The sequence below is a fragment of the Onychostoma macrolepis genome, chromosome 19, assembly GCF_012432095.1.
Source record: "Onychostoma macrolepis isolate SWU-2019 chromosome 19, ASM1243209v1, whole genome shotgun sequence".
NCBI classification, from domain to species: Eukaryota; Metazoa; Chordata; class Actinopteri; order Cypriniformes; family Cyprinidae; genus Onychostoma; species Onychostoma macrolepis.
The window spans coordinates 10,480,526-10,505,680 of NC_081173.1; the positions used below are offsets into that span (position 1 = coordinate 10,480,526).

General features: G+C 35.9%; 1 protein-coding gene and 1 long non-coding RNA gene across 6 annotated transcripts in view; both read right to left on the reverse strand.

Annotated features, from left to right (window-relative positions):
- kiaa1522 (KIAA1522 ortholog) overlaps window positions 1–25,155 on the reverse strand; it is a 49,396-nt gene that overhangs the window by 5,718 nt on the left and 18,523 nt on the right. For 3 of the 5 annotated variants that reach the window (XM_058753307.1, XM_058753309.1, XM_058753310.1), the window contains 2 exons: window positions 417–572; window positions 244–284 (listed from right to left, as the gene is read on the reverse strand). In XM_058753307.1, the coding sequence (XP_058609290.1) occupies window positions 244–284; window positions 417–572 (197 nt within the window). The remainder of the gene's footprint in view (window positions 1–243; window positions 285–416; window positions 573–25,155) is intronic. The other 2 variants (XM_058753308.1, XM_058753312.1) reach the window with 1 other exon arrangement.
- Window positions 9,007–11,069, reverse strand: LOC131525552 (uncharacterized). The gene is made up of 3 exons (XR_009267246.1): window positions 10,925–11,069; window positions 10,778–10,842; window positions 9,007–10,566 (listed from the first exon to the last, which is right to left on the reverse strand). It is a non-coding gene; the product is annotated as an uncharacterized LOC131525552 (long non-coding RNA).

The following is a 25,155-nucleotide window of genomic DNA, read 5'->3' on the forward strand; positions in this document are numbered from 1 at the left end:
ATAAAGTTGAAAGTTCAAGACCAGACCTAGGAGATGGAACAGGTCAAAACTGCCAAAATATTTGATTTGTTTAAACTGAACAACTTTTCATGCTAATCAAATGTTATGTTAGATTAATCTATAGTATGAAATACCAAGAAAAAAAAATGTTTTAATGCTTTAAAAAAGCAGAATGGGTTCCTAAAGTATACCATATTTGTGGAAATCGCAATGGATATTGATATATAATCGTTGGAGGCTTACCACAGTCTGATCGTCCTGAAAGTCCACTCCATTTTTGTTCTCTGCATGGAAGAAAGACTGAGTGAGGTGCATCAGAAAACACAGTTGTACATTCGAAGGCCAGACTATGAGCAGTACATTAAGGTTGTCATAGATCAGTGTTTTGTGTAACAAAAGATGGGCATAAGGCTCACCCTCCTGTTGTAGTATCTTCAGTCCCTCTTGGGCCTCAGTATGCAGGTCTTCCAGGTACTGTGGTCTGCTTCCCTCTATGAACACATTCTCCTGGTAGTACTGGGAGGCCGTGTAGTGTACAGTCAGCTTTCTTGGCTCGTTCTGCTTTTGGCCTGCTAAAAATAGAGGGAAGGGAAAGGTATTGTTATTCTTGTAAAAAAATTTAGTCATTCTCCCAAACATGCGGAATGACAAATCGCAGCCGGTTTTCAAGGAGAGTTTAAGAAAAGTTTATTCCAAATCAAATCAAAATAGTGATGCATAAGCAGGACATCTTTGCTAAAGGCACAAAAGGTCAACATTTACAAATTACCCCGTTCATTCATTTCTGTAAGAAATTTGAAATATGACTGAGTGAAGATTTCCACACACCCGTTTTGTGAATGAGGTGCAGTGAGAGCTCAGAAACCTGGCTGTCAAGTGCTCTAACTATGCCCATTCTTTCTCTAGCCAACAGCAACACCTGCTCAAGCTGGCAGCTAATTCTAGTCAGATTTTGATGGATGTTAGAGGCACATGTTAATCGTACAACCCGAATTCTGGAAATGGTGGGACGTTTTTTAAATTTGAATAAAATGAAAACTAAAAGACTTTCAAATCATGTGAGCCAATATTTTATTCATAATAGAACATAGATAACATAAATGTTTAAACTGAGAAATTGTACACTTTTATCCACTAAATGAGCTCATTTCAAATTTGATGACTGCTACAGGTCTCAAAAAAGTTGGCACGGGGGCAACAAAGGGCTGAAAAAGCAAAAAAGATTCAGCTGGGAGAACATCTAGCAACTAGACGCTGTGTCCTCTGGGCTAAAGAGGAGGGATACCTTCCAGCGTGTTATTAGCGTTCGGTTCAAAAGCCAGCATCTCTGATGGTATGGAGGTGTATACTGTACGGGCAGCTTGCATGTTTTGGAAGGCACTATGAATGCTGAAAGGTATATAAAGGTTTTAGAGCAACATATGCTCCCCTCCAGATGACGTCTATTTCAGGAGGACAATGCAAAACCACATACTGCAGCTATTACAACAACATGGCTTCGTAGTAGAAGAGTCCGGGTGCTGAATTGGCCTGCCTGCAGTCAAGATCTTTCACCTATATTGGTGCATCATTAAACGAAAAATACATCAAAGACAACCACAAACTCTTCAGCAGCTGGAAACCTATATCAGGCCAAATTCCAACAACAAAACTCCAGAAACTCATAACCTCGATGCCCAGACGTCTTCAAACTGTTTTGAAAAGAAGAGGAGATGCTACACAATGGTAAACATGCCCCCGTCCCAACTATTTTGAGACCTGTAGCAGGCATCAAATTTGAAATGAGCTCATTTTGTGCATAAAATTGTAAAATTTCTCAGTTTAAACATTTATGTTATGTGATTTGAAATTATTTTAGTTTTCATTTTATTCAAATTTTAAAAAACGTCCCAACATTGCCAGAATTCGGGTTGTAGATTTCCAACATAGTAATGGACTTCATACTCATGCTGTGACCAGGTAATCTCTTCTGATCTTTAATTCCTTGAAAGACCAGATTACCCTTTGCTTGCCTCTGTTTAACATATGGCAGCACAAGAGCCTCTGCATTCACAGGAAGAACTTGTCTTGTCTTTCTTTAAATCTTTAATCAGTTTCATTCTGAAATCACCTGAATTATCCCAGGCAAGTATTTGTTTATAACCCAACAAGACCAAGATGAGGAACTGATATAAATCCTCTAAACAAGGGCAATGCACCTAAATTTCAGCAGTCATGAGACAGCACTTGTTCCTGTTAGCAGATTTTCTAGAGAATCTGATCAACTGGATTTTATTTTCAAATATCTATTATTGGCAAATTTATTTGTAAAACATGCAAGCATTGCAAACATCAAAGCACTATGAATTACCTTAGTGGCCTTCGTGTCTGACTTGCACTGAGACTCACTGTTAACTTTACAATAGGGAGAAACGGGACACTTGAGGGTGGCCTATCGTTAGACTGGGGCACTCTCAAAGGAACAGTGAAAAGCCTCATACTCGTACCCCTATCATCTTCCTTATGTACCTCCTGAGTGCCTTAAACTACTGGCCATGAGATAACAGCAGTTTTGATGCTTCCAAAAGGCATTGCAAAATGGAGTTAATGAGAGTGTTTTAGGATAGAGACTTTCCCTTAACAGGGATCTTCTCCTCAGCCTCTTAGCCATTTATGCAGATTTCTAACTGTTCACTCAGTATCAACTTTTAAGCTTATTGTATAGTACACCTCATGGGGGGTGTCAGGTGTCCTGGCACTGACTACAGGCATTGTGGTACAACAGAAAGTCAAAACACACACTGCAGGCAAGTGCACTGTATGAGTCCTTTTTGCAAATTATTCAAGTTAAAGGATTATTCCATGTTAAATACAACTCGGTTTGTAAAAACATTAACAGCGTACTTTATAATCCAATATACAGCAAATATTCCAATGCTACCTCATGGCCAATTCATACATATTTTACGAGGTGGCTAATCCGTAAGACTTCACTTGTACGTTTTCTGTGATGGTTAAGTTTAGGGGTGGGGTTAGGTGTGGTCCTTCGTACGAATTCCTACGAATTTGCTACCACATAAATACAATTTATACAATTTCATACAATTTTCACAAATTCGTAAAAATTAGCCACCGTGTCAAAAATGTACGAATTTGCTGTGAGATCGGGTTGAATATTCACCAATTCAATAACAGACTTCCATTTTTAAGTGGATTTCAATCAACACATTTTATGGGTTTGATTTTAAAATTGAGACAAGTTTTTATGAAGCTTAACTTGTATTTAACCTGAAACATTCCGTTACTTTGGTTCATTTTAAGAGTACTAGATGAAAATGGACATTTACAAACAATGTACCCTGGTATAAAGGTATACTGGTAAAATTAAATTAAGTGTGCATGCCAAGGATTGAACTCAATGTGGCTCCTGACCATTGTTACCTCAGGTATGAACAGCAAACAGACAGCAAGGTAATGGACTTAAAACCTTATTCTCTTTTCACTAATAATAATTATCTCTATCTGTTTGGAAACATTACACTGTAAAAAAAAAAAAAAGTTGAGCCAACTTAAAATTTTAAGGCAACCAGCTTCAGCAGATTTTTGAGTTTGCTCAACTTATTTTTGTGGGAGATTCTTACATTTTTGTTGTATAAACTCAAAAATCTGCTGAAGCTGATTGCCTTAAAATTTTAAGTTGGCTCAACTTTTTTTTTTTTTACAGTGTGGTATTGAGTCTGTAAACTTCATTATAAGCATTTCATTGCACATTCTTAAAGTCCCTCAGTGTTGCCAACATTTTATGCAAAGAGAAGCCACCTGTTACATATACAGGTACACATAGAACTTTCCATCAACTTTTAATAAATACAACTGAGAGTAGCCAATACCTTTACAACATTTGTTAACACCTGTACTCCAGTCTAGAAAAATTAACTAGAATAATCAAGATTCACAAGGAGAGACAATATATAAAAACTAGAAAATCCTTGAGAACCAGCAGAAATATTTCAGTTTGAAGGTGAATAATCACCTATAAATTCATGAATCTACTCACCCTTCTTCTTGAAGATTGACAACAGAGATAGAACGTTTTTACTAATGATGACCACCATGTCTACCTTGAGATAAAGGTCCAGGCAGATAGCATTGTAGTTTGAAAGTGTCTTTTATTTGAATGATAAGAGATAAACTCTTCCACCAAGCAGCATCATGACTAACTCTCCACTTCTTCGGCTGCAGACTAACTGATGTCAACTAGCTGTCTCCCGTGAAGGATAATCAGGTTGGACACAATGAGATCTACTGTGTGCCACCAATCCTCCAGCTGCCCTGATCTTTCCCACCCCTCTTCATCTCTCCTCCCCCTTGCCCCGGCTTTTGTCAGCATCTTACTGAGAGGTGTCCCCCAACGTGTTGGCTGGTTTCCTCCATTGTGCCACCAACTGAATTTGGGATTCGCCTTGACAAGGGAGCCTGGCTAATCTGCTACCCTTAAAATCTGCTTGGAAACATGCCACACTCAGATTAGAGCATCTGCTCCATGATTTGACCCTTAGTAAACATCATAAATAGTAAAAGAAATAGACTTTTTTATATAAATTTAGGCAGGGACTGTGTGTAGAATCAAATACTTCATCTAATGTCTTGACTAGACAGTGTTGGCGTGTTACATGAAGTAATGAGCAAAGCTGATGGTCCCTGTGATTCAAATTGCAAAGTCCTTGTGTTTTAGCAGGTATGATGATGGTTATTTGAACTTTGTTTACTCAAAACTGAAATTTCTGCTGCTTACTTTCAAAATTCAGTTACTCAAACTGTTCTAACCTGTAAAGCACCAAATGAGATGTTTTGAAGAAAGTTCACACTGCTTTTCTCCATACAATGAAAGTAAGCTACAAAGCTCCAAAAAGATGGTGAAAAACAAGAATGTAAAATAGTGCATGAGTCATGGACTTTTATGATAAGACTTTTGAAGCCATATTTGAAACTTATACGCTTCCATTTTATGGAAAATAATTGTGTTCTCAGATTGTTTGTATATTTGTCTTATGATCAAAGTTGATTTATCATGGTGTTCTAATTTCATATCTAGGAAAATATTTATTAGTTTCTTAAAAACAATGCAATGAGAGGTCTAATTGCAGCTTTAAGTATCAGAGAAGAGATAAGCAAGAACAGCAGATGTCAGAAATCATTTTAACTGATTATTTCAGGTTTAGGGTAACATAGCTACACCTTGGTATGTTTCGTATACCTCTGCAGGGGTTGCTTTATCATTAAACCATTTATCAGACATGCCATGTCTGCACTCGCTTCACAGTCACTGGTTTTGGCACTGAAGAGAGACTCAAGTGGAGTTGGCTTAGAATTATGGGCGTTACTTCAAACAGAGCTAGAAAGGTCACTATTTCGGCTGGCAAACTTCCCGTTCTTAGCTTTGAACAGAGATTCACCACATCTGCATGAATGAATCATATCTCAACTCTTTGAGATGTATGAGAGGTGAGCTATTATGTTTCTAAGCAGTAGATTATTTTTCATCTTTTTCTTTTTTCAGTCTGTCATTCAGATTGCACCCAGTCTACCAACTGCCTGTTGTCCAACTCCAGAAATCCCATTAATATTTATCAGGAGAGCCAAAAGACACCATCTGGCACATGGTGTGAGATGAGGGTTGATGCATGCCTTTAAACCATCACCAGACCCTTGAGTTTCTTCACACTGAAGCTTTTGTATTCCTAGATGCACAGGAAACAAATGACACACAGGCCTTTTATGGTAAATTACAGAAGCATAACCTGAACACTCGGTTGGCTTGGCTATTAGCAATTGGGTTTACATAAGCAAAAGTATTTTTTTGTCTTAATATTTTTCAGAAAAATTTTTCAGTTTTAGTTTTAGTTTAGTTGCCAAAGCAAATTATTTTTAAGTTTAAGCTTTTATCTAATATTTTATTTTACAAAATTTATATTTAATTTTATTTAATATTTATATTATATTTTATTGATCTTTCTATATATATATATATATATATATATATATTTTTAATAAAATAAAAATAATGTTCCATAAAGTCCACCAGGGGGTGGTACGGGATGTCTGTCGTCTGTTGCAATGTCTGATATATCTGATTCATTAATGATCATCTCTCCTAAAGTTTCCAAAACATGACCAGATCCACTAGTGCAGAACAGTAGAACTGACAGAGACGAGAGCTGAAACTGGGAATATATTCCTATATATATACTGTATATACAGTCAAACCAAAATGTATTCAGACACCTTCAACATTTCTCACATAATTTATTCGTTATAGTTTAGAAAATGGTAATAAAATATGACAAGAACTCAGAGTTAAACTGTGTCAGAACAAATTAATCTTGATAATATCAGATAATTTTAATATGGATTACAATTAACCAAAAAATTATTCAGCTGTTAAATTTAAGTACACAATTATATAATACCAATTTAGTTCAACCAATTACCAAGCAATGCTTAATTTTGTTCAGTCTGTGGGGTAAAAATTCACATTAGCAATTAAAGAAAAACACTTAAGCAAAACATGGTCAGGTCAAAGTGTCTGAAGTTTTTCCCCAAATTTTACTGGTAGTCCACTGTATGAAGAATTCTTGGGTATAATATGTCACAGTTCACTTTATTTTGCTATCGTCACTTACATTTATGAACTATAGTGTCCTGCACCCACTAGTAAATAAAATATCAAAAATTATATCTGGTGTCTGAATAATTTTTTTTGTTTGTGTTTAAATATAGTTGCACATGCATATTGTATAGCCTGTAGGTGTGAGAACAATGAAAATGTGAAACAACAATATGCTTTAAATATTTCTATCCACCAGCCACTAAGACTATGTGCTTATACAGTAGTTACTTATAAACGTGGGATCATTTTGTCCTGGGGCTTTCAAAGTAGGGCGTGCTCTTTAACATCTGACTTAATCTGTGATAAACACCAATAGAAGGTTAATGTACCTTGCAGCTGTTTTAGCTTCTATTTTCCACATTTTTCCATGACCGCTTTGTGTTTGATCACAGGTAAGCTTCAACCAAACAATGCACGTTAGCCATGTGAAATCTTCCATAAAAGTTGTATAAATGTCTAGAAATTAGCATTCTTTGTTACTATTATACACTCACAGAATTATAGTAGTTTGACTTTTGCCAACAAGTGTGTCAATTGTTGACATATTTATTTAATTATATTCTATAGTTGGTTAAGCGTGACTAACAGAGTCCTGGCCCAGATATCAGATCCAAATCTCCCATTTTGACAATGGGTTGCTTTCATAAAACTGCCTCTGTGTTGTTTTCAAGGAATCTGACCAAACGACTGGAGGAGATGATACTGATGTACTAGGGCGTCTTCTCACTGTCTCGGGAGATGATGAGGCGTTTTTCCTCGGCTCCGCTCCCCTCCCCTCCCCTTCCCTCCTGATCATCTGGTTAATTTTAGAGCGCCCTGCAGTGCACCACCTCAAGTCATTAGTGCCAGGAAGCCAAAGACAAGTTTATTTTCTTGTCTGTGATGGAGTTCTGCATCTATCAGTGTTTACAAGTCCTTTGAAGCATCTATAAATCTTCTGTACAAAAAAAAAAAAAAAAAAACACTGTGTGAAGTAATCCTTTCCCCCTGCCTGAAAGCTTCATCAATACTTACTAATAATAGCATGAGGGGTTGAGGAGAATGCAGGGTTTGTTCTGCAGGCGTCACGATGTTTTAGGATAGCTCTCATTCTATCAGACACAGTGTTCCATACTAAATTTACAATGGGCACAGAAGTTGACAATTAAAGCGTGCTTAAAACATACGAGTATGTGACTGCCAATAGATATCATTTTTTTACAGAAATGCAGCACAAGAACGCTTTTCAAGCAAAGCATTTAATTAAAAGATTGGGACACCATGATTTTTTTTTAAAAATGGCACCCAAAATGGGTCATTTGTGTGTAGTGAAGTGGCAAATTAATATGTTTATATATTCCTAATAAGATATGAAATATTTGATTTCAGGAAATCTATTTAGTGTATATTGCTCTCATCTCAAACAACATCAGTTTAATTTTCATGATGCAGATGTCTACAAAGGAAACATGGAGTCCCTTCTCCAGACTAAGGTCATGTTGAATGTTATTACCAATGAAAGTGTTACAGTGAAATATATAGTGATTCATATGTTGCATTCCATCTGCTTTGTATTCTAGTATCATCAGAACCGAGGTCATACAAGGTCACTTGGTGCTAACAAGCAGCTGCATGCCACTAATATAGGAAAAAACAGCAGCTTTTCTATTATGGTGTTCCTGACTTTTTTAAAAGTTGTAGGCTTCTACGGGCATTTTTAGAAGGGGAGAGCAGGACACAACCTAACACTTTTTGACTTTCTCAGTTTGTTAATTCACATGGGGTTCAGAGTATAATTTTTTATTTATTTTTATCCACAGTAATTTCACACTTGTCTAGAACAAATATGTCGCTTTGTTACAATGTATACGTTTTTCTTTATTTAACCTAAAAAAATGGAAGTGAAATGTGACAACATGCCCCGTAGGTGGGGCACATGCTTAAAATGTTACATACAAAAACTAAAATATTTTGTCAATAAAATAAAATTATAATTTTTTTCAAATAAAATAATGGTGTTTTTAAGAATGAAAAATAATCTGATTTTGAAGTTTGACAATGAACACACTGCAACCATGCTTGGGACAGCCCACAGAAACAAGCCACGCCTTTTTCTCAATATAGTTTTTATATGGCAACTAGTAAATACCATAAATTTTGTTATGCTAGCATGTGTGGAAATATTTAAACCACGTTTGTTACAACTAACAGTTAGTTAGTTTGTGCCCCAAGCGCTCCTATATATTGCAGGGGTCAGTGAGGTATAGGAATAAGGATAGAGGGAGAGAAAATATATCAAATATATTAATATCAACACAATGGTCTCAAGCTTGAGGTTTCATCAAGTCTTCTAGAATATTAATAACCACCTAGGTTTATTTGAAAAATCTACCTAAATGTTTGTAAAAAAAAAAAAAAGAAAAGAAAAAAAGTATAAAATCATACCTATTCATGCATTTAACTGCAGTTTCCATCCGAATGAACACTAGTGGCAGTAAAACACCAACTAATTTGTTCCTTTTCACACAAATCTTAAATGCATTATTGATTAGATTATTAAATAAAACTTTATTTTCAAACGGTTGCTTGGACAATACTATGTTAGAACCTCAAAACACTTTTACCATAATGCGTGATTTGTAAACTAATGTATTTTGACATTTGCATCACATAACTAGCTCCACATGGCTTTTCTGATGTAGTAAACTTGCTTGGAAGCTCACCTGGTACAGCACTGAACTTGCAATATAGAGTGCTCAGGTATGTGTCCCGTGAAACACAAATCACAACACTCGATCAAAGAGCTTTTGTTAGCACTATCAGTTAGGTATAGGGTAGGGATTAGTGATGGTGACTTTATTTTCAAACACGATAGAGCTTTAATCTTTTATCAAGAAGCAACATGACCATTTTGAAGAAATGTCCCCACAGGCTGGGTTCATTGCTTGACTTGTTAATAGAACCTTGTAAATATTGTTCTGAAACAGATACTTTATCTCTGTGTGTATAGTGGTATAAGACCCTGTGGTGCTTAAATATAGAGATGACATTAGGCCATGCAAATAAAAGCATCTATTGTTTCTCTTTAAGCAACACCAGTGTTTATGTGAGTGTGTATTGTGCTCATGCTCCTGTTATTTATATCCACTGGATCTCAATCTGACCACTGTTCTGTCCCTTTATGAGGTTGTGTTATAAAATGAATTAAATAATGTGTTGGGAGGGCTGTTTCAATTAAACCCGATTAAAATAAAATTAAAATTTTGTGGCCTTTACTCCATGCTGTAAGCTCTGAATCTATCATATGCTACACTCTTAAGAAAAATGGTTCTGAACAGTACCAGAAAAGGGTTCTTCGACTTGTAACAATAGCAGAACCCTTTTCAGTGCTAAATAGAACCTTTTTTATAGGGTTCCATATAGAACCATGCTTTGAAAATGCTTTATAGGACCTTAATGGTGTAATAAATAACCTTTTTAATGATAGATTTTCATTAATATTAGTATGTTAGTATCATTAATATTAGTATTATTTGTATATTTTATTTATTAATATTGTTTTTACCCTCTGACTGCCTGGTCTTATAATATCTTGAAGTGTCTAGAGTTTTACATAAAATCATCAACAACAACGTGTCAATTAGGTACTTTTATTAATTTTTTTTTTAAATGATGTGAAATTGTAGCAAAAATGACAGTGTTCTAACAACAGTTATTAGCAGAATACATTAATGAATGACAATGAACATTGAACATAAAAAAAAAAATGCTTAGTAAGTAAAACAAAATAGAACATAAAATAGTGTATTGAAGACCAAGCTCCAGTGAAATATCTTCACAATCCTCTACGATGCCTCTAAGTTAATCGTTATCTGTATTTTGGTGTGATTGAATGGCAGTTTCTCTCTGCAGATGATGATTGTAGGATGTGACAGCATCTGAAATGCACAATTGAGTTTAGATATACAGTTTGTCTCCTTTCATTTGTTTATGTGAAAACAATTGTTTATGAAGGCCAAAAGTAGTATGTGAGCACTTCACAATGTTAAAAGGAAAAAATTATATAAAGTCATAGGATAGCTGGGTATGTTTATGCATAAACCCTAAAATATCTAACAAAATGGACCATAAATTTAATATCATTGTTACTTAGTGAAGAAGAGGAGAGTATCCTTAACTGAATAGAGCTGGTCACACTTACATGTTCTCTTAAACTGAAAAGAGAAAAGACATAGAAAAACCAATTAGCATTTGAAAGTTATAATTTATAGACATTTTAAGAAAGAAATTATTTACCTGTTGAGAGTGTGCTGACAGTCTGTGTAGTTGGATGGCTGAGCTCCAGAAAATCAGTAATGAGGCATCTACTGCAGATAACATTCTGGTACAACCGCTACATACTTCGGACCATTTCTTCATTACATTTACATTACACTTTGCTTCTCCTGTGCCACCAACCCCTACCAGTTACTTTTAGACGAAACCTGCGCTCCCTTTCTCCTTCCCATCTTTCCTCTGTGGTATCCTCCTCTCTTCCTTCACCCACCCATTTCTCATCTCTGGATGTAAACGCAGCTACTGAGACTTTATGCTCTACCTTAACCTCTTGTCTAGACGACATTTGTCCTCTCTCCTCTAGGCCCGCACGGGCTGCTCCTTCCAACCCCTGGTTATCCGAGGTTCTTCGTGAACATCGGACTACACTCAGAGCGGCAGAGAGAAAATGGCGCAAATCAAACGATCTGTCGGACCTCAGTAGGTACCAGTCTATGCTCACATCCTTCTCTGCTAAAGTCCACACTGCCAAATCCTCACATTTCCAACAAGATCGACAGCGCTCCAGACATGCGTAATCTCTTCAGAACATTTAATTCCCTCCTCTGTCCCCCTCCACCTCCTCCCTCCACCTCTATTACAGCTGATGACTTTGCCACTTTCTTTACAGACAAAACTAGATCAATCAGTGGTCAGTTTTCACCTCCACGCACACAGGACCCTCACCCTACCACATCCACTGCTAAAACTCCCATCTTTTCTTTCTGTCCACTCACTGAAGCTGAAGTATCCAAGCTTCTCCTCTCCAACCATCCTACAACATGTCCTCTTGACCCAATCCCCTCACACCTTCTCCAAGCAATCTCACCCACACTCTTACCTGCACTCACACACATCATCAACACATCCCTACTCACAGGTAACTTCCCATTGCGTTCAAGCAGGCTCGGGTAACCCCACTGCTCAAAAACCTACATTAAACACTTCTCTTATAGAAAACTACAGACCTGTCTCTCCTTCCGTTCATAGCGAAAACACTTGAACGAGTTGTCTTCAACCAAGTCTCACTGTTTCTTTCACAGAACGACAAACTGGATGCTAAACAGTCAGGTTTCAGGAGGGGCCATTCAACTGAGACTGCGCTTCTCTCGGTCACTGAAGCCCTGCGAATTGCAAAAGCCCATTCCAAATCATCAGTCCTCATTCTGCTGGACCTATCTGCCGCTTTTGACACTGTCAATCATCAGATACTCCTGTCCACCCTCTCATCACTGGGCATCTCTGGCATTCCACTTCGCTGGTTTGAATCCTATCTCACTGGTAGGTCTTTCAGGGTGGCCTGGGAGGTGAGGTATCCAAAGCACATACACTGGTCACTGGAGTTCCTCAGGGATCAGTTCTTGGACCCTCCTCTTCTCCACATACACTACATCACTGGGTCCCATCATACAGGCACATGGATTCTCATACCATTGCTACGCTGATGACACACAGCTCTACCTCTCTTTTCAACCAGATGATCCAACGGTAACTGCAAGGATCTCAGGTTGCCTGGCGGACATCTCGGCATGGATGAAAGAACATCACCTGCAGCTCAACCTGGCAAAGACTGAGCTTCTTGTCCTCCCTGCCACTCCGACTCTACAGCATGACTTCACGATCCAGTTAGGTTCATCAACAATAACCCCATCAACTTCGGTCAGAAATCTTGGTGTAATCTTTGATGATCAGCTGACCTTCAAAGACCACATTACAAAAACTGCTCGATCTTGCAGGTTTGCACTATATAACATCAGAAAGATCAGGCCCTTTCTGACAGAGCATGCTGCACAACTTCTTGTCCAGGCCCTTGTCATTTCTAGGCTGGACTATTGCAATGCTCTTCTGGCTGGACTTCCGTCTAATACAGTCAAACCTCTACAAATGATTCAGAATGCAGCGGCACGACTGGTCTTCAACGAGCCCAAAAGAGCCCATGTTACACCTCTCTTTATCTCCCTGCACTGGCTACCAATCACGGCTCGCATCAAGTTCAAGACACTGATGCTTGCATATAGAACAACCACTGGCTCAGCACCCGTTTACTTGCACTCTCTATTAACAAACTACATCCCCTCCAGAAATCTGAGATCTGCTAGTGAGCGACGCCTCGTGATACCATCACAGAGAGGCGCAAAATCACTCTCTAGATCATTCTCATTCACCATTCCTGGCTGGTGGAACGATCTTCCCACCTCTATCCGGAATGCTGGATCCCTGTCAATCTTCAAGCAACAACTGAAAACTCATCTCTTTCGACAGCACTTGACTTCATCCTAAACTTAAAAAAAAAAAAAAAAAAAAAAAAAAAAATTATCTTTACTTATTCCTTCCTTTGGTAGTTTGTATTTATTTGAACAATGTCTGAGACTTGGTGTTGCAAGCACTTCGTATGTCTGATTGCCTCTTCAAGATTAATCGCTCGATGTATTCCCCAATTGTAAGTCGCTTTGGATAAAAGCGTCTGCTAAATGACTAAATGTAAATGTAAATGTAAATCTAAGAGTGTAGCCTTGGTTAGGGTTTTACATTAAAACAACAATAACCACAACGGCAGCATGTTGTGTGAATTAAATATGTTTTTATTGACATGCAAAATTGTCAGTGCTCTTAACAACAGTTATTAGCTGAATACATTAATGAATGACATTTGATATTGAACATGAATAAATAAATAAGGAAGTAAAATGCAAAATAAGAACAAAACATAGATGTGATGAAGACCAAGTTTCAGTGAAACAATCACAATCCAATCAAGATGATGCCTTTAAGTCCATCATTTTGGTGTGATTAAGTGGCGATTTTTCTCTGCAGATGATGAGGTTGTAGGATGTGATAAATCTGAAATACACAATTGAGTTTAGAGTTACAGTGTGTTTATGTAAAAACAATTATGTTTACGAAGGCCAAAAGCAAAAATAGACAGTATATTTTCTTAAAAGAAAAAAATGATATAAAGTCATGGGATAGTTTTAATATTTTTTGTGACTGGGTATATTTATACATATGCCCAAGTAATAATTCATTCAAAAAAAATTAATTAATAAAACAAATCTAACAATATGAATTATAAATTCATTGTCTCTTTTACTTACTTAGTGGAGAAGAGGAGAGAGGTTTCCACAGCAGAGCTGCACACACTTATATGTGACCAAAAACAAACAAAAAAAAAAGATAAGAAGATTGGAAACCAGTTACAAAGTTAAATTTGTATTTAAATTTAAGAATGAAATAATTTACCTGTTGAGAGTGTGTTGACAGTCTGTGTAGTTGTATCACTGAACTCCAGAAAATCAGTAATGAGGTGATTTGACAGTTACAGATTTGAATAAATAAACTCTAACCCAAAGAAACATTTCAGCATAAAAGGGTTCTTCAGGATGCTATGGTTCTAAATAAAACTATTACTGCATGTAAAGAACCTTTAAAGAACCATCTTTTTTTAGTGTAGTGCAATATATTTGCAATCTTTCTTCATTGCCCTGCTGAAAAAAACAATAGAACCCTGCCCAAAACACAATAGAAAATGTAATGGTTTTAATGGTTATAATGGGAATTGTATTGGTTTTAATGGAAACTATAATGGTGTCTACTGGTATGTGATGGATTCTATTGGTGGGATGCCCAAAACACACTACAAAAAGGAATTTTGTAATGGTTTTACTGGAAAAAGCTAATGGTCTATAATGGTATTTTAATGGAAACCATTAGAATTTCTGTGATGTTTCTATTGGGCTTCTATTGTTTTTTTGTGTGCTTTGTAATTTACCCATAAACATGGCCCATTTACATGTCCTTATTCTTATTCATCTCACTTTTTTTTTCTTGACTTTGCATGGCTTTTAGCATGTTTGCTTATAAAGACTGTTTGTTCCAGAGTTGGGAGACTATTTGTCAGTTTTTAGTGTTTGTTAACAGAGTGCGACCCTGAGCAAAGTCTTTATCACATCTGATCATTCATTAGAGACACAATCTCCAGGCAACAAGCCATTTCAACCAAAACAACGTCAATTACATTGTCACGACAAATACAGCGCAGGATTATACTGCACAGATCCTTGTGTGACTTTCACATAATGTATTTTTATTCATTCAGAACTTCAGAAAATGTTCTTATAACATGATTTTTATGAAGTGATTTCAATATATCTGTCAGGGATTTAATCTAGGATCTGGGAATGCTGTGCAATGCAGCCTGTGGTCAAAACTTCCAAGCGTTTCTAAGAAAGGCAAAGAAAGAGACATAGAAAGTAACCAAAAACATGTAAATATTATAGTGAATATCCTGCACTGTGGTTAAATCAAACACATGCCGGATACAAGAATTCTGAAAGGGATTTGAGTTCAGTGGTATTTTTATTCTTTAACACCACAGAAGGCTGTTGTGGACAGCGAGGAGAGCCGTCCAAGCCTCAACGCTCAAGCTCTGTAAGCTACTCATATTCACATAAACTTTCTAACTTTCTAGTCTGTGTGCCCTCTGATTTTCAATGCATTTAAATGCTTTGATTATGGCCTGAAATGTATAAGTTGCATTGCTATTTTTGTACAAAAATGTAACAGCTCATAATTAAACCCAGTTATGTGAAAGTATATCCTCATGTGATCCATGCACATTCAGAAAAGCCAGATTCTACACATACAGAAAAACAGGATGCATGACCTGTGCATGGCACTGTGGGTAAAACACGCTTCTTTCCATGATGTAATGATTACATTAATTAAATTGAGTTCAAAGCACAGTAAGCTGGAGAATGAGTGTTTCTTCCCAACCAGTCTAACTGTCAGGTTTTACCCATGCAACAACAAAAAACAGTTGTTTCTAATAGTTTGGTAACTGTTAAAACACAATTATTTTGTTGACTGTCACTAAGCCTGCAGGGCTTTTATAATACATTTAATACTTCCTCTCTGTGAAAAGTTGCGTTAGATACCCCGCTGACCCCACTGACAAAAGCAGACCAACTTGTCACATCATGCTGAAAGTAGATTTCAAAATGAAGATATGAGTGGTGCTTATGTGTGCTAAGTTTGTTAAGATATATTGTATATTATATGTATATTGAATTATTGTATTCAAGTATTTACTGAAAGTAATCATTTCAGACGAGTAATCAATCATTTCATTTTCAGTTGAATGTTAATTGCTAATAAATGAAAATGTATTATAGTTTTAATTTACATGAAATGCAATTGAATGGGTTTTTATACTTTAAGTAGGACTAGTATTTTCTATATTTGTAATTAGAAATTTGTGATTCTGAAGTTGCAATTTAGTACATTTGAAATATTCACTTTAACTGTAATATAGAATAACACACTACAATACAAATTATAATGATATACTTTACATATGCTTTAATATGTTAGTCAACATATCAAAACAAGTGTTAAAGCACAACAAAATATATTAAAACATGATTATTTCAAATGTACTTTAAGGTAAAAATTAGCATGTTACATTATTACAAAGTGCACTCTTTAAAAGTGTACTTAAAATAAGTAAAATACTTAAAAGTGTACTTATGCACATTCATTATAATAAAGCATACTGCTTTTTCCCAAAGGTGCCCACCTCTAAGTGTGTTTTGTTTTGTTTTTTAATTTGATTGCTTAGAAAAGTAATGGCACAGCTCCCATTAACACACCATGTTTCAAGGGATAGTTCACCCCCCAAATATGAAAATTATGTCATCATTTACTTACCCTCAAGTTGTTCTAAACCTGTATGAGTTTTTCTTCTGTTGAACATAAAAGACAATATTTAGAGTGTGGCTGACCGAACAGTTGCTGGTAGCCATTGACTTCCATTGTATGTAAATAAATAGATAAATAAATAAACAGTTTAGTTAGCCACATTACTCAAAATATTGCCTTTTATGTTCAATAGAAGAAAGAAATTCATACATAAGTTTTTTTTTTTTTTTTTTTTAGTTAGATACATAATCATAGTGAAGTTTGCTTTAGCTTCAGAGTGAACTCGAGCAGACCCACCGCAGGCAGTGCAGCACAGTTAGGAGCTTTAGAGACACTGATGGGTGCGTCTTTACTGCTCTTAGTCCATTAAAGGGTCTGTGAGTGCAGGAACCAACATGCTTCAACCAGATGTGCAACAACAACCCAGTAACCCTGTGTCTTCCTTCTGATATCTGCTGTTTGTCACAGTTCCCATCCACTTGAAACACGAGGTTATAATTTTGCTTATGGCTGTTCAGTAACACTTCATTTTTGGGACCCATTCTCACTATTAACTAGTTGCTCATTAACATGCATATTACTAGCATATTGGCTGTTTATTAGTACTTCTAAAGCACATATTAATACCTTATTCTGCATGACCATATTCTAGATACCTTAATCCTAAACTTACTAAGTTTACCTTACTAACTATTAATAAGCAGCAAATTAGGAGTTTACTGAGGCAAAAATCATAGTTAATAGTGAGAACTGGTCCCCAAACTAAAGTGTGACTGGCTATTTATTATAAAGGAGAAGAAATTACAATGATTGTGCCAGAATCATACATCAAACTGTATTATTGTTAAGTTTCATTGAATGAAACATCCAGAAAAAAAATTTGCTCATTAGAACTGACAGCAATTTGAACAATATCCTTTTTTGTAAGTTACAGGAAAATGGAAAACTGTCAGGAATGGGAAAACTATGTAGCTGCTTGCAACTTTTTTTATAGTATTACTCTGATGTGGGGTTGATGTGGAGGGTGTTTGCTACATTAGCTCACTAGATACACTGTGAAAATGTTATCAGCATTCCATTTGTCAGTTATCATCCTTTCCTAAAACAAGGCAAACCCTGTTCAGTACGACCACACAAAGACACTTTCACTTGGTTTTAAGATGTTGAAATGACTGCAATGGTGGCTTGTAATCAGCTTGTAGTCAATCCAGTTTTCCCTCTTAGTTTCTACCAACCTAAATTTGTTACAAGAATCAGAGGCTGTACATGTGAGTTGCTCATGTCTTGAGCCGTCTAATTTGTTAGACAAGATGACAGGCAAAGATGCCACCTGGATTACTGCTGTGATGCAAACACGGCTGACTATGACAACAGAAGAAGAGCTTCATCAGCATTTAAGTGAACTGAAGGTTCTGTGAAGATCATCAGAAACTAAATTACATCAGAAGGGCCTTAGTTAATCATTTAGACATATTGACGTCATTAGTGAAATTAGGAAATAAGAGCATCTGGAGTCTGTCATATGGTATAAATGCTCTGAAATAACAACATCAGTCCTGTGACTTTACATGAACTCTCGAGTCTTGTACAGAGCTGTCAGATTAATTTTTTATCAAGCATAATTTGATTTAACAGCAGTTACAAATCAAAAACAGTTCCCTTATTGGCGTGTGTGTGTGTTACCTTAACAAGCTAATAACACAAAGAGCAGTTCTGTCTATGCTAATGGACATGGTGTGATTCTAATACAGAACAGACAGAAGTTTTATGGAAACAGACACTACCTGGTGTTACATAAGGTCAGGGAGTCAAATGCCAAATCTGTGTTTGCTGTTATACAGCAAATTAAAAAATTCCACCATGCAACGAGTTTGGGATCGTTCACCCAAAAATTTAATTCTGTTACCATATTCATCATGTTGTTCTCCAAACATGTATGACACTCTCTCTTCAGTTGCATACAAAATTAAAATACTTTACTGCAGTCTCATTGTAACACACATGCTCTGTTCTGCTATCACTGAAACACTATCCCGTCAATACAAACTGCTTTTCATGGCCTTCAGAATTCATTGCAGACCTTTGCATCAGACAACTTTCAAGCCTGGTCATAAGCCTGCGAAATTACAGTTTGTTTGCAGAAGAATATGTGAATATAACAGTTTGTTTATCTGAGTCTAACAGGATGAAGCGGCGGTGTGTGATAGCAATTGTTAGTGTGCTTTCTTACACAGAGTGAATGCTAATTCTGAAGTCTTTACATTGACGTTCACAGGTAAGCAAGAAAACTGCAAACTTCAGCCCAATGACCTACTTCATTAACAGAACTTGCATCAAAGCACTAGCAAGGCTAATGACAGTGTCTTAGCATCAAGTGAAAAGCAAATTAGTGTTGTTTGACAAAGATAAATTTGGGTCCCAATCTATAGGCTATTACAACACTCCTACAACATTACTGTGCATTTAACATTTGGATTTGCTGAGTAATACTAATGAACTATTTATAAGTATAGTTCACCCAAAAATGAAACATTATACCAAACCTGTATGACTTCCGTTATTCTTTGGAAGATAAAAATTTTCCTTTTCCGTGCAATCAAAGTCAGTGGGGGTCAGTGTTGTTTTGGACCCCTCTGACTTTCATTAAATGGGCAAAAACAGTTGAACCATTTTTCAGAATACATTTTTGTGTTCTACAGAAAAAATTAAGTCATACAGTTTGGGAAAGATAAAAGGACAGTAGCATAAATAATGAATGAATCTTAATTTTTGATTGAACTATCCCTTTAAAGGCACATCCCAGCTATAATATTTATCCCAGCGACTATATTTGTTGTTATCCCAGCTACCATTTGTATGTTATTTGTTGGTCGAAAAGTGTACAAAATGGCTTTGGTGTTGTCTCCTTGCCTCTAATATGCTAAATCAATTTGTCTGTAATGAAGGAAATGGCTGCAGCAGGCCCCATTACATTCAGACACAATGGCTTTATATTGGGCCCTTTTCTATTCTGCCTATCACTAGATGTAAGCAATAAAACCAAAACTCCAGTCAAAACATGTTTCTAAATGACTTGAAAACTATTTGAGTTTGGAAAACAGGTTGACATTGGCAGGGATTCTTGAAACAACATTTGGCGGGTTCTTTTGGTTGCAGCTCAAGATATAATAAAAGCAACTCTCTCCTCCCTGAGGAACCCTGGCCAGTCTGAGAACAAATCCAATCCTGAGGTCACTGGTGTAGGGGGATTAATTGGAGTGTACTCTAGAATCCTATTAAAATAAACATTAAAACTGTTAACAATTTCTATTTTGGGTATGAAAGAATTTCCCTCCGCTGACACAGATTATCGTGCTGTTCTGTAACTCTTTTTGGCACTGTGCTTGATTGAAGCACTTTTAACTGAAACTTCAAAGGGGGAAGGATGTGCACGCGCCTACACCAGTCACAGAATTCAAAGGGATTAGTCAAATGCTGCTCGTGGGATAATGAAAAATGGAATATCTTGCCCACCGCAGCCTGTTGCTATGGAATTATTAATTACTACATCCAGCCTCTGAGATGAGTCCTAGAGTGCAGCTTCTCCATGTTTTGTTTTAAACAGGTGGAAAGTTTGAACACCAAATAGTATAAATCTGCTGGGATTTTTCAAGCCCCCTGTGTTCAATATACAGTTGAACACAGTTCATATCCAGGTCAAACTTGCTGAACATAAAAACGTTCTAAAGGTGTGAAACAGGATGACTTAGCCATTCACACAGACATAAATATGCAAGACGCACAGAAAATCACAAGGTCTCGAGACACATTTTTTAAAAGCTGAAATGAATGCAAAAAATGCATTCTGAACAGCTCCTTAAAGTCTTGTCAGAATTATTGTGGTTACAAGATGCAGTGATGAAATATACAATATAATACACACACACACACACACACACACGCTACTGCTAAAAGGTTTGGAGTCTGTAGCTTTTTTAATGTTTTTTAAAGAAGACTTACAGTACATGCTCACTAAGTCAATTTAAAAGAACTGTGTTCTATTTGAATATATTTTAAAATGTAATTTATTACCATGATGCAAAGCTGAATTTTCAGCATCATTACTCCAGTCTTCAGTGTCACATCATTCTAATATGGTGATTTGATGCTGAATAAACATTCTGAGTTATTGATCTTTTTTCAGGATTATTTGATGAATAGAAAGTTCAAAAGAACAACATTTGAAACAGCCTTTGACCTACATATGGGGAAAAAATACTAAAATATGGAAGTCAATGGCTACCAGCAAATGTTTGGTTACCAACATTCTCCAAAATACCGTGTTTTGTGCTCAACAGAAGAAAGAAACTCAGGTTTAGAAATACAGAAATATAGAAATACAGGTTTAGAACAACTTGATAGTGAGTAAATGATAACAGAATTTTCATTTTAGGGTGAACTATCCAATGCAATTCAGTAAAAGAATGTAGTTGAAGATATTTGAATGAATGGGCTGCTTTGTTACGCGTATGTAGGTAGGTTTTAATACTTTAGCAATTTTCAATATATTTTTTTATCAAATATAACAGAGCTAAAAGTCAAGCAACAAATGTATTATTTTGCTGTGTAATGCCTGTGAGAATTGTTTTACTTCCTAAGGCAAAGCAATCTTAATGTGAGCTTTTACATCTACATGGGAACCATCAACTGTGGATCTTAATAACTCACTCAGAGTGCTAATCAATTTTATGCCCCATTACCCACCATGCTTTGATGCCACCCCTCAGTGCATTTGACACTCTAGGATCACTGCTAAATGACATTTAGAGAGAATTTCTCACAGCTACTGTCACAGTGTTTATAAACACTCAAATACTTCTCACTATAACCAAACTATACTATAACCATATATCTATATTACGTATGTTTGTGTTTTCATGCACTATAAGCTTTGATTTAAATTGTTAGTGTCCATTTACTACTATAAATTCAAGGCAGCATGCTTGTAGTTTTCAGGAAAAACAGACAGTCACACTACATCTCATGACTCGTCCTGCATACTAAGTATCACAAGTTATTTCAGGAGTATTACACAAACTCTTTTTGAACTTGTTTTGACTGCTAAAACAAGATTAAAAATGAGGTTGTATGGAAAATCCCATACTGGGTCCTGATGAGCATTTAGTGTGGACCACACACACAGAGTTTCTGCTGACAGCACTGCCAGAGTAAGAGGATTTCCCTCAAAACAAAAGCACACCCGCTCTAATTCTTCTTCAGCTGCAATTCTGTTAGGGACTGAGATGCTTTCTTCGCTCTCTAGAGGTTACTGAAGGTCAGCATGTGGTTCGTCTTGTTCAGAATGTTCAGTTTTCTGATGTGACAGGGACAGTGTGATATTTGAAAAGTCTCAAAAACAATGTTTCTCACCCTCTTCTGCATGAATAGTTATGCATATTAAAATTGATGTATGCCTATTTAGTGTTCATTTCAAAATACAAGTGGCTTATGGTGTGTTAAATGTTAATTGAATTGTCAAGTTCACTTAACTTTTTTTTAAATTATTATGTACTTAAACCAACGGGTTTCCTCAATTTTTTAAGTTAAGTCAACTTTCACTTTTTACAGTGTACTGGCTAGCTTTACTGACTGCAGAAATTATTGTGTTTTTATTATTACTATTATTATTGGTATGTACTGTATGATGAAAACAATATGCAAAATAAAAATAAAAAATAAAAATGTGATGTAATAAAAATACATCACAAACATTTAAGGTCTACTGAAGTCTTTATTAATACTAAATTAAACATTGATTAACAAAATGTTTTTAGTTTTATCTTAAGATAAGATTCTACTTTCATAATTTAGCTAACTTAGCTTTTGTTTAAGGTGATATTAAGTTGTAATAAGCTAAAAATAAATAAATAATAAGCTAAAAAAGCCTACATCTAAAGTAAATATATTGTTTTGTATTACTTGTTTGCATGTTTGTTGTCTTTGGGGTAAAAATGTTTTCAATTAATATTGAATCAAATTGAACTAAACCATGGCAGCAATTATATTGTGGATTGTTTGTCATTGTATTCTTTGCATTGCTTCTTCCCAAGTAACAATTTGGTGTCAATAAAAAGTTATAAAATGTTACATCCAAAAGTTCTGGAACATTCAAAACTTTCCATTTGTAATTAAGTGAGTAAGCAAGTAAGTAAATAAATAAATAAATAAACATTTTAAGAATTTTAAAAAATCCTTGGTGTGAACATTTAATAAATGTCCTATTCTATTACATTACTGCAAGAACATTTTGTCTTTAACTCTGAGTGAACCTTTGCAGAATGTCCAGCTGGATTTCAATATGATACAATGATACACGCAAACTAGTAGAACATTCACTATAGATACATAATATTTGTTGAGCAAACTAATGCAATGAGTGTTATCTTCTCTAAGACGCCTGAAAAATCTCTGAGAAACACGTTCCACTGTAGCAGCACTGACAGGTGTAGTATCACAAGAAAGGTCTATACTATTCAGTTCTTGCTTTCCGCAGCAATCTGCTGACCCTCCCCCAGTCCCACTTGAACTGCAGCCTGGTTGACTGGGATGAACGATCTGTCAGAGTTATGTCCAGTGTTAATCATCATTCACGTGACCATGGAGAGAGATCTAACATATTGGATTTCTCACTGTGAGCCCAGATTCCCCAGTGCATGATTTGACTCCTGCAGCTCAGGCACTGATGGGATGAGGAGAACTGATGCTCCATAATCCAACGTCCATCTATCAATCTCTAACATCACTAATGGTTCACAGACCTTGAGAGTTGAATAGTTTGCTGCACACAAGGTGGAGCTCAGCTACAAGAACACTTATTTTCCTCTAAATATTTAAACCGCTATAGACCGTTGGACACATGTACACAGCACTGCCGCCACAGGGTCCGACCCCTCTGTTGTGTATTCTGCCCAGTCACGCGTGAGGAGAGAGACTGGTATGCTGGAATGCATTCAGATTCAGCTCTTCTGAATAAACGGCTCGATGAATGAGTAAAGCTATGCATAAAGACAATCCAAGGAAGAGTGTATAACAGTTGCTCAATACAGCATAGCATTCAAACCTTTGTTCCACAGTCAGTCCTCATTTTTTACAGTTTTATAGTTTTTGTCTTTTGACAAACATATATTTTGTTATACACTGTAAAAAATAAATCCATAAAATAACAGAAAAAGTACTGGCAGCTCATTACACACGACATTATCCATTAATTTTACAGACATTTCTGTTACTCTAAAACACATTTGCAATGAAGTGTGAAATTCAAAATACTGGTAAAACAACTGTAAAAAATAAATATGGAAAAATTCCTTCAAATTATACAGTATATTGTACCCTAATTTATGCAAATTGTTTGATTTGATATCTATAAGATGCTGATAATCAAGATTATTATTAAAATTATTATTAGGCTAGTATTATTATCTAATTAATATTAAGGCTTATTTGTCCCATCATATTTCTTTTTACTTTTTTTACACTTTTGTGTGCTATAACCACTCACACATGATTCTGTTCAGATGAGTCATCACCGAAACACCGGAGTTTTGTTGTTCAGTGCGTTTTGTTGTTATATATTCAAATGGAATTAACAATACAGCATGATTTTTTTAGTCCACATGTCAAACTATGCTTCTATACCACAGGTCGAGAGCTGTAGTTCCAACCATGTACGTTTCCAGTGCTGTTTGTGAATGTTCATTTGAAGTATGGTTTCAGGAAACAGCGAATCATTGAACTATGTTGGTAACAATGGTATATGCGAGCACAGTTGGCTAATAATGCTTTTGGGAAATGCATTGCTGATTGAGCTCAATCTGAATTAATTTCGATTGTGTTGGAAAGGAGTTTGTAGACCTGAAAAAAAAAGCATCTAAATGCTTGAATAAGACTACTTTCTCAATCAGACTGAAAAATACCTTGCGCACATGCACATATTTGTATCTGTAAATATTAAATTTCCTTCACTGATGAAATGGTCAGTGAAGGAGATCAAGTATTTACAGAATCCACCTTATTTTTAATGAAAGAACAGACTGGCATTTTTAACTTGAATATGTAAGGCTTCAAGTGTCATTTTCTTCCAGTTATTCTACAAAAATCTGTCCACTATGCTCCCAGTGGGCAACTGAATTAAAAAAAAAAAAATCATCAAATTGGCATCTAAATTGACGTCAAAAAACAGGTCAAATATGCAAATCAAACTGACGTTGATGTTGATTTGATGTAAATTGAACAATACACATATTGACCTACATACATTAAACCAATTTCAGTGTGGGAATAACTTCTTATTTTCACCCAATTACCAATTGCCGTCCAAACTGAATTTAAAATGATGTTACAGCATCTTGACCAAGTCTTGACATCAAATTGATATCAAGGTGCCTGCTGGACTGCTTTATATGACAATCTAGTATACTCATGAACAGACTAGTTTGCAGCACCAATATTTTAACTTTTTACTGCACTTTGTTATT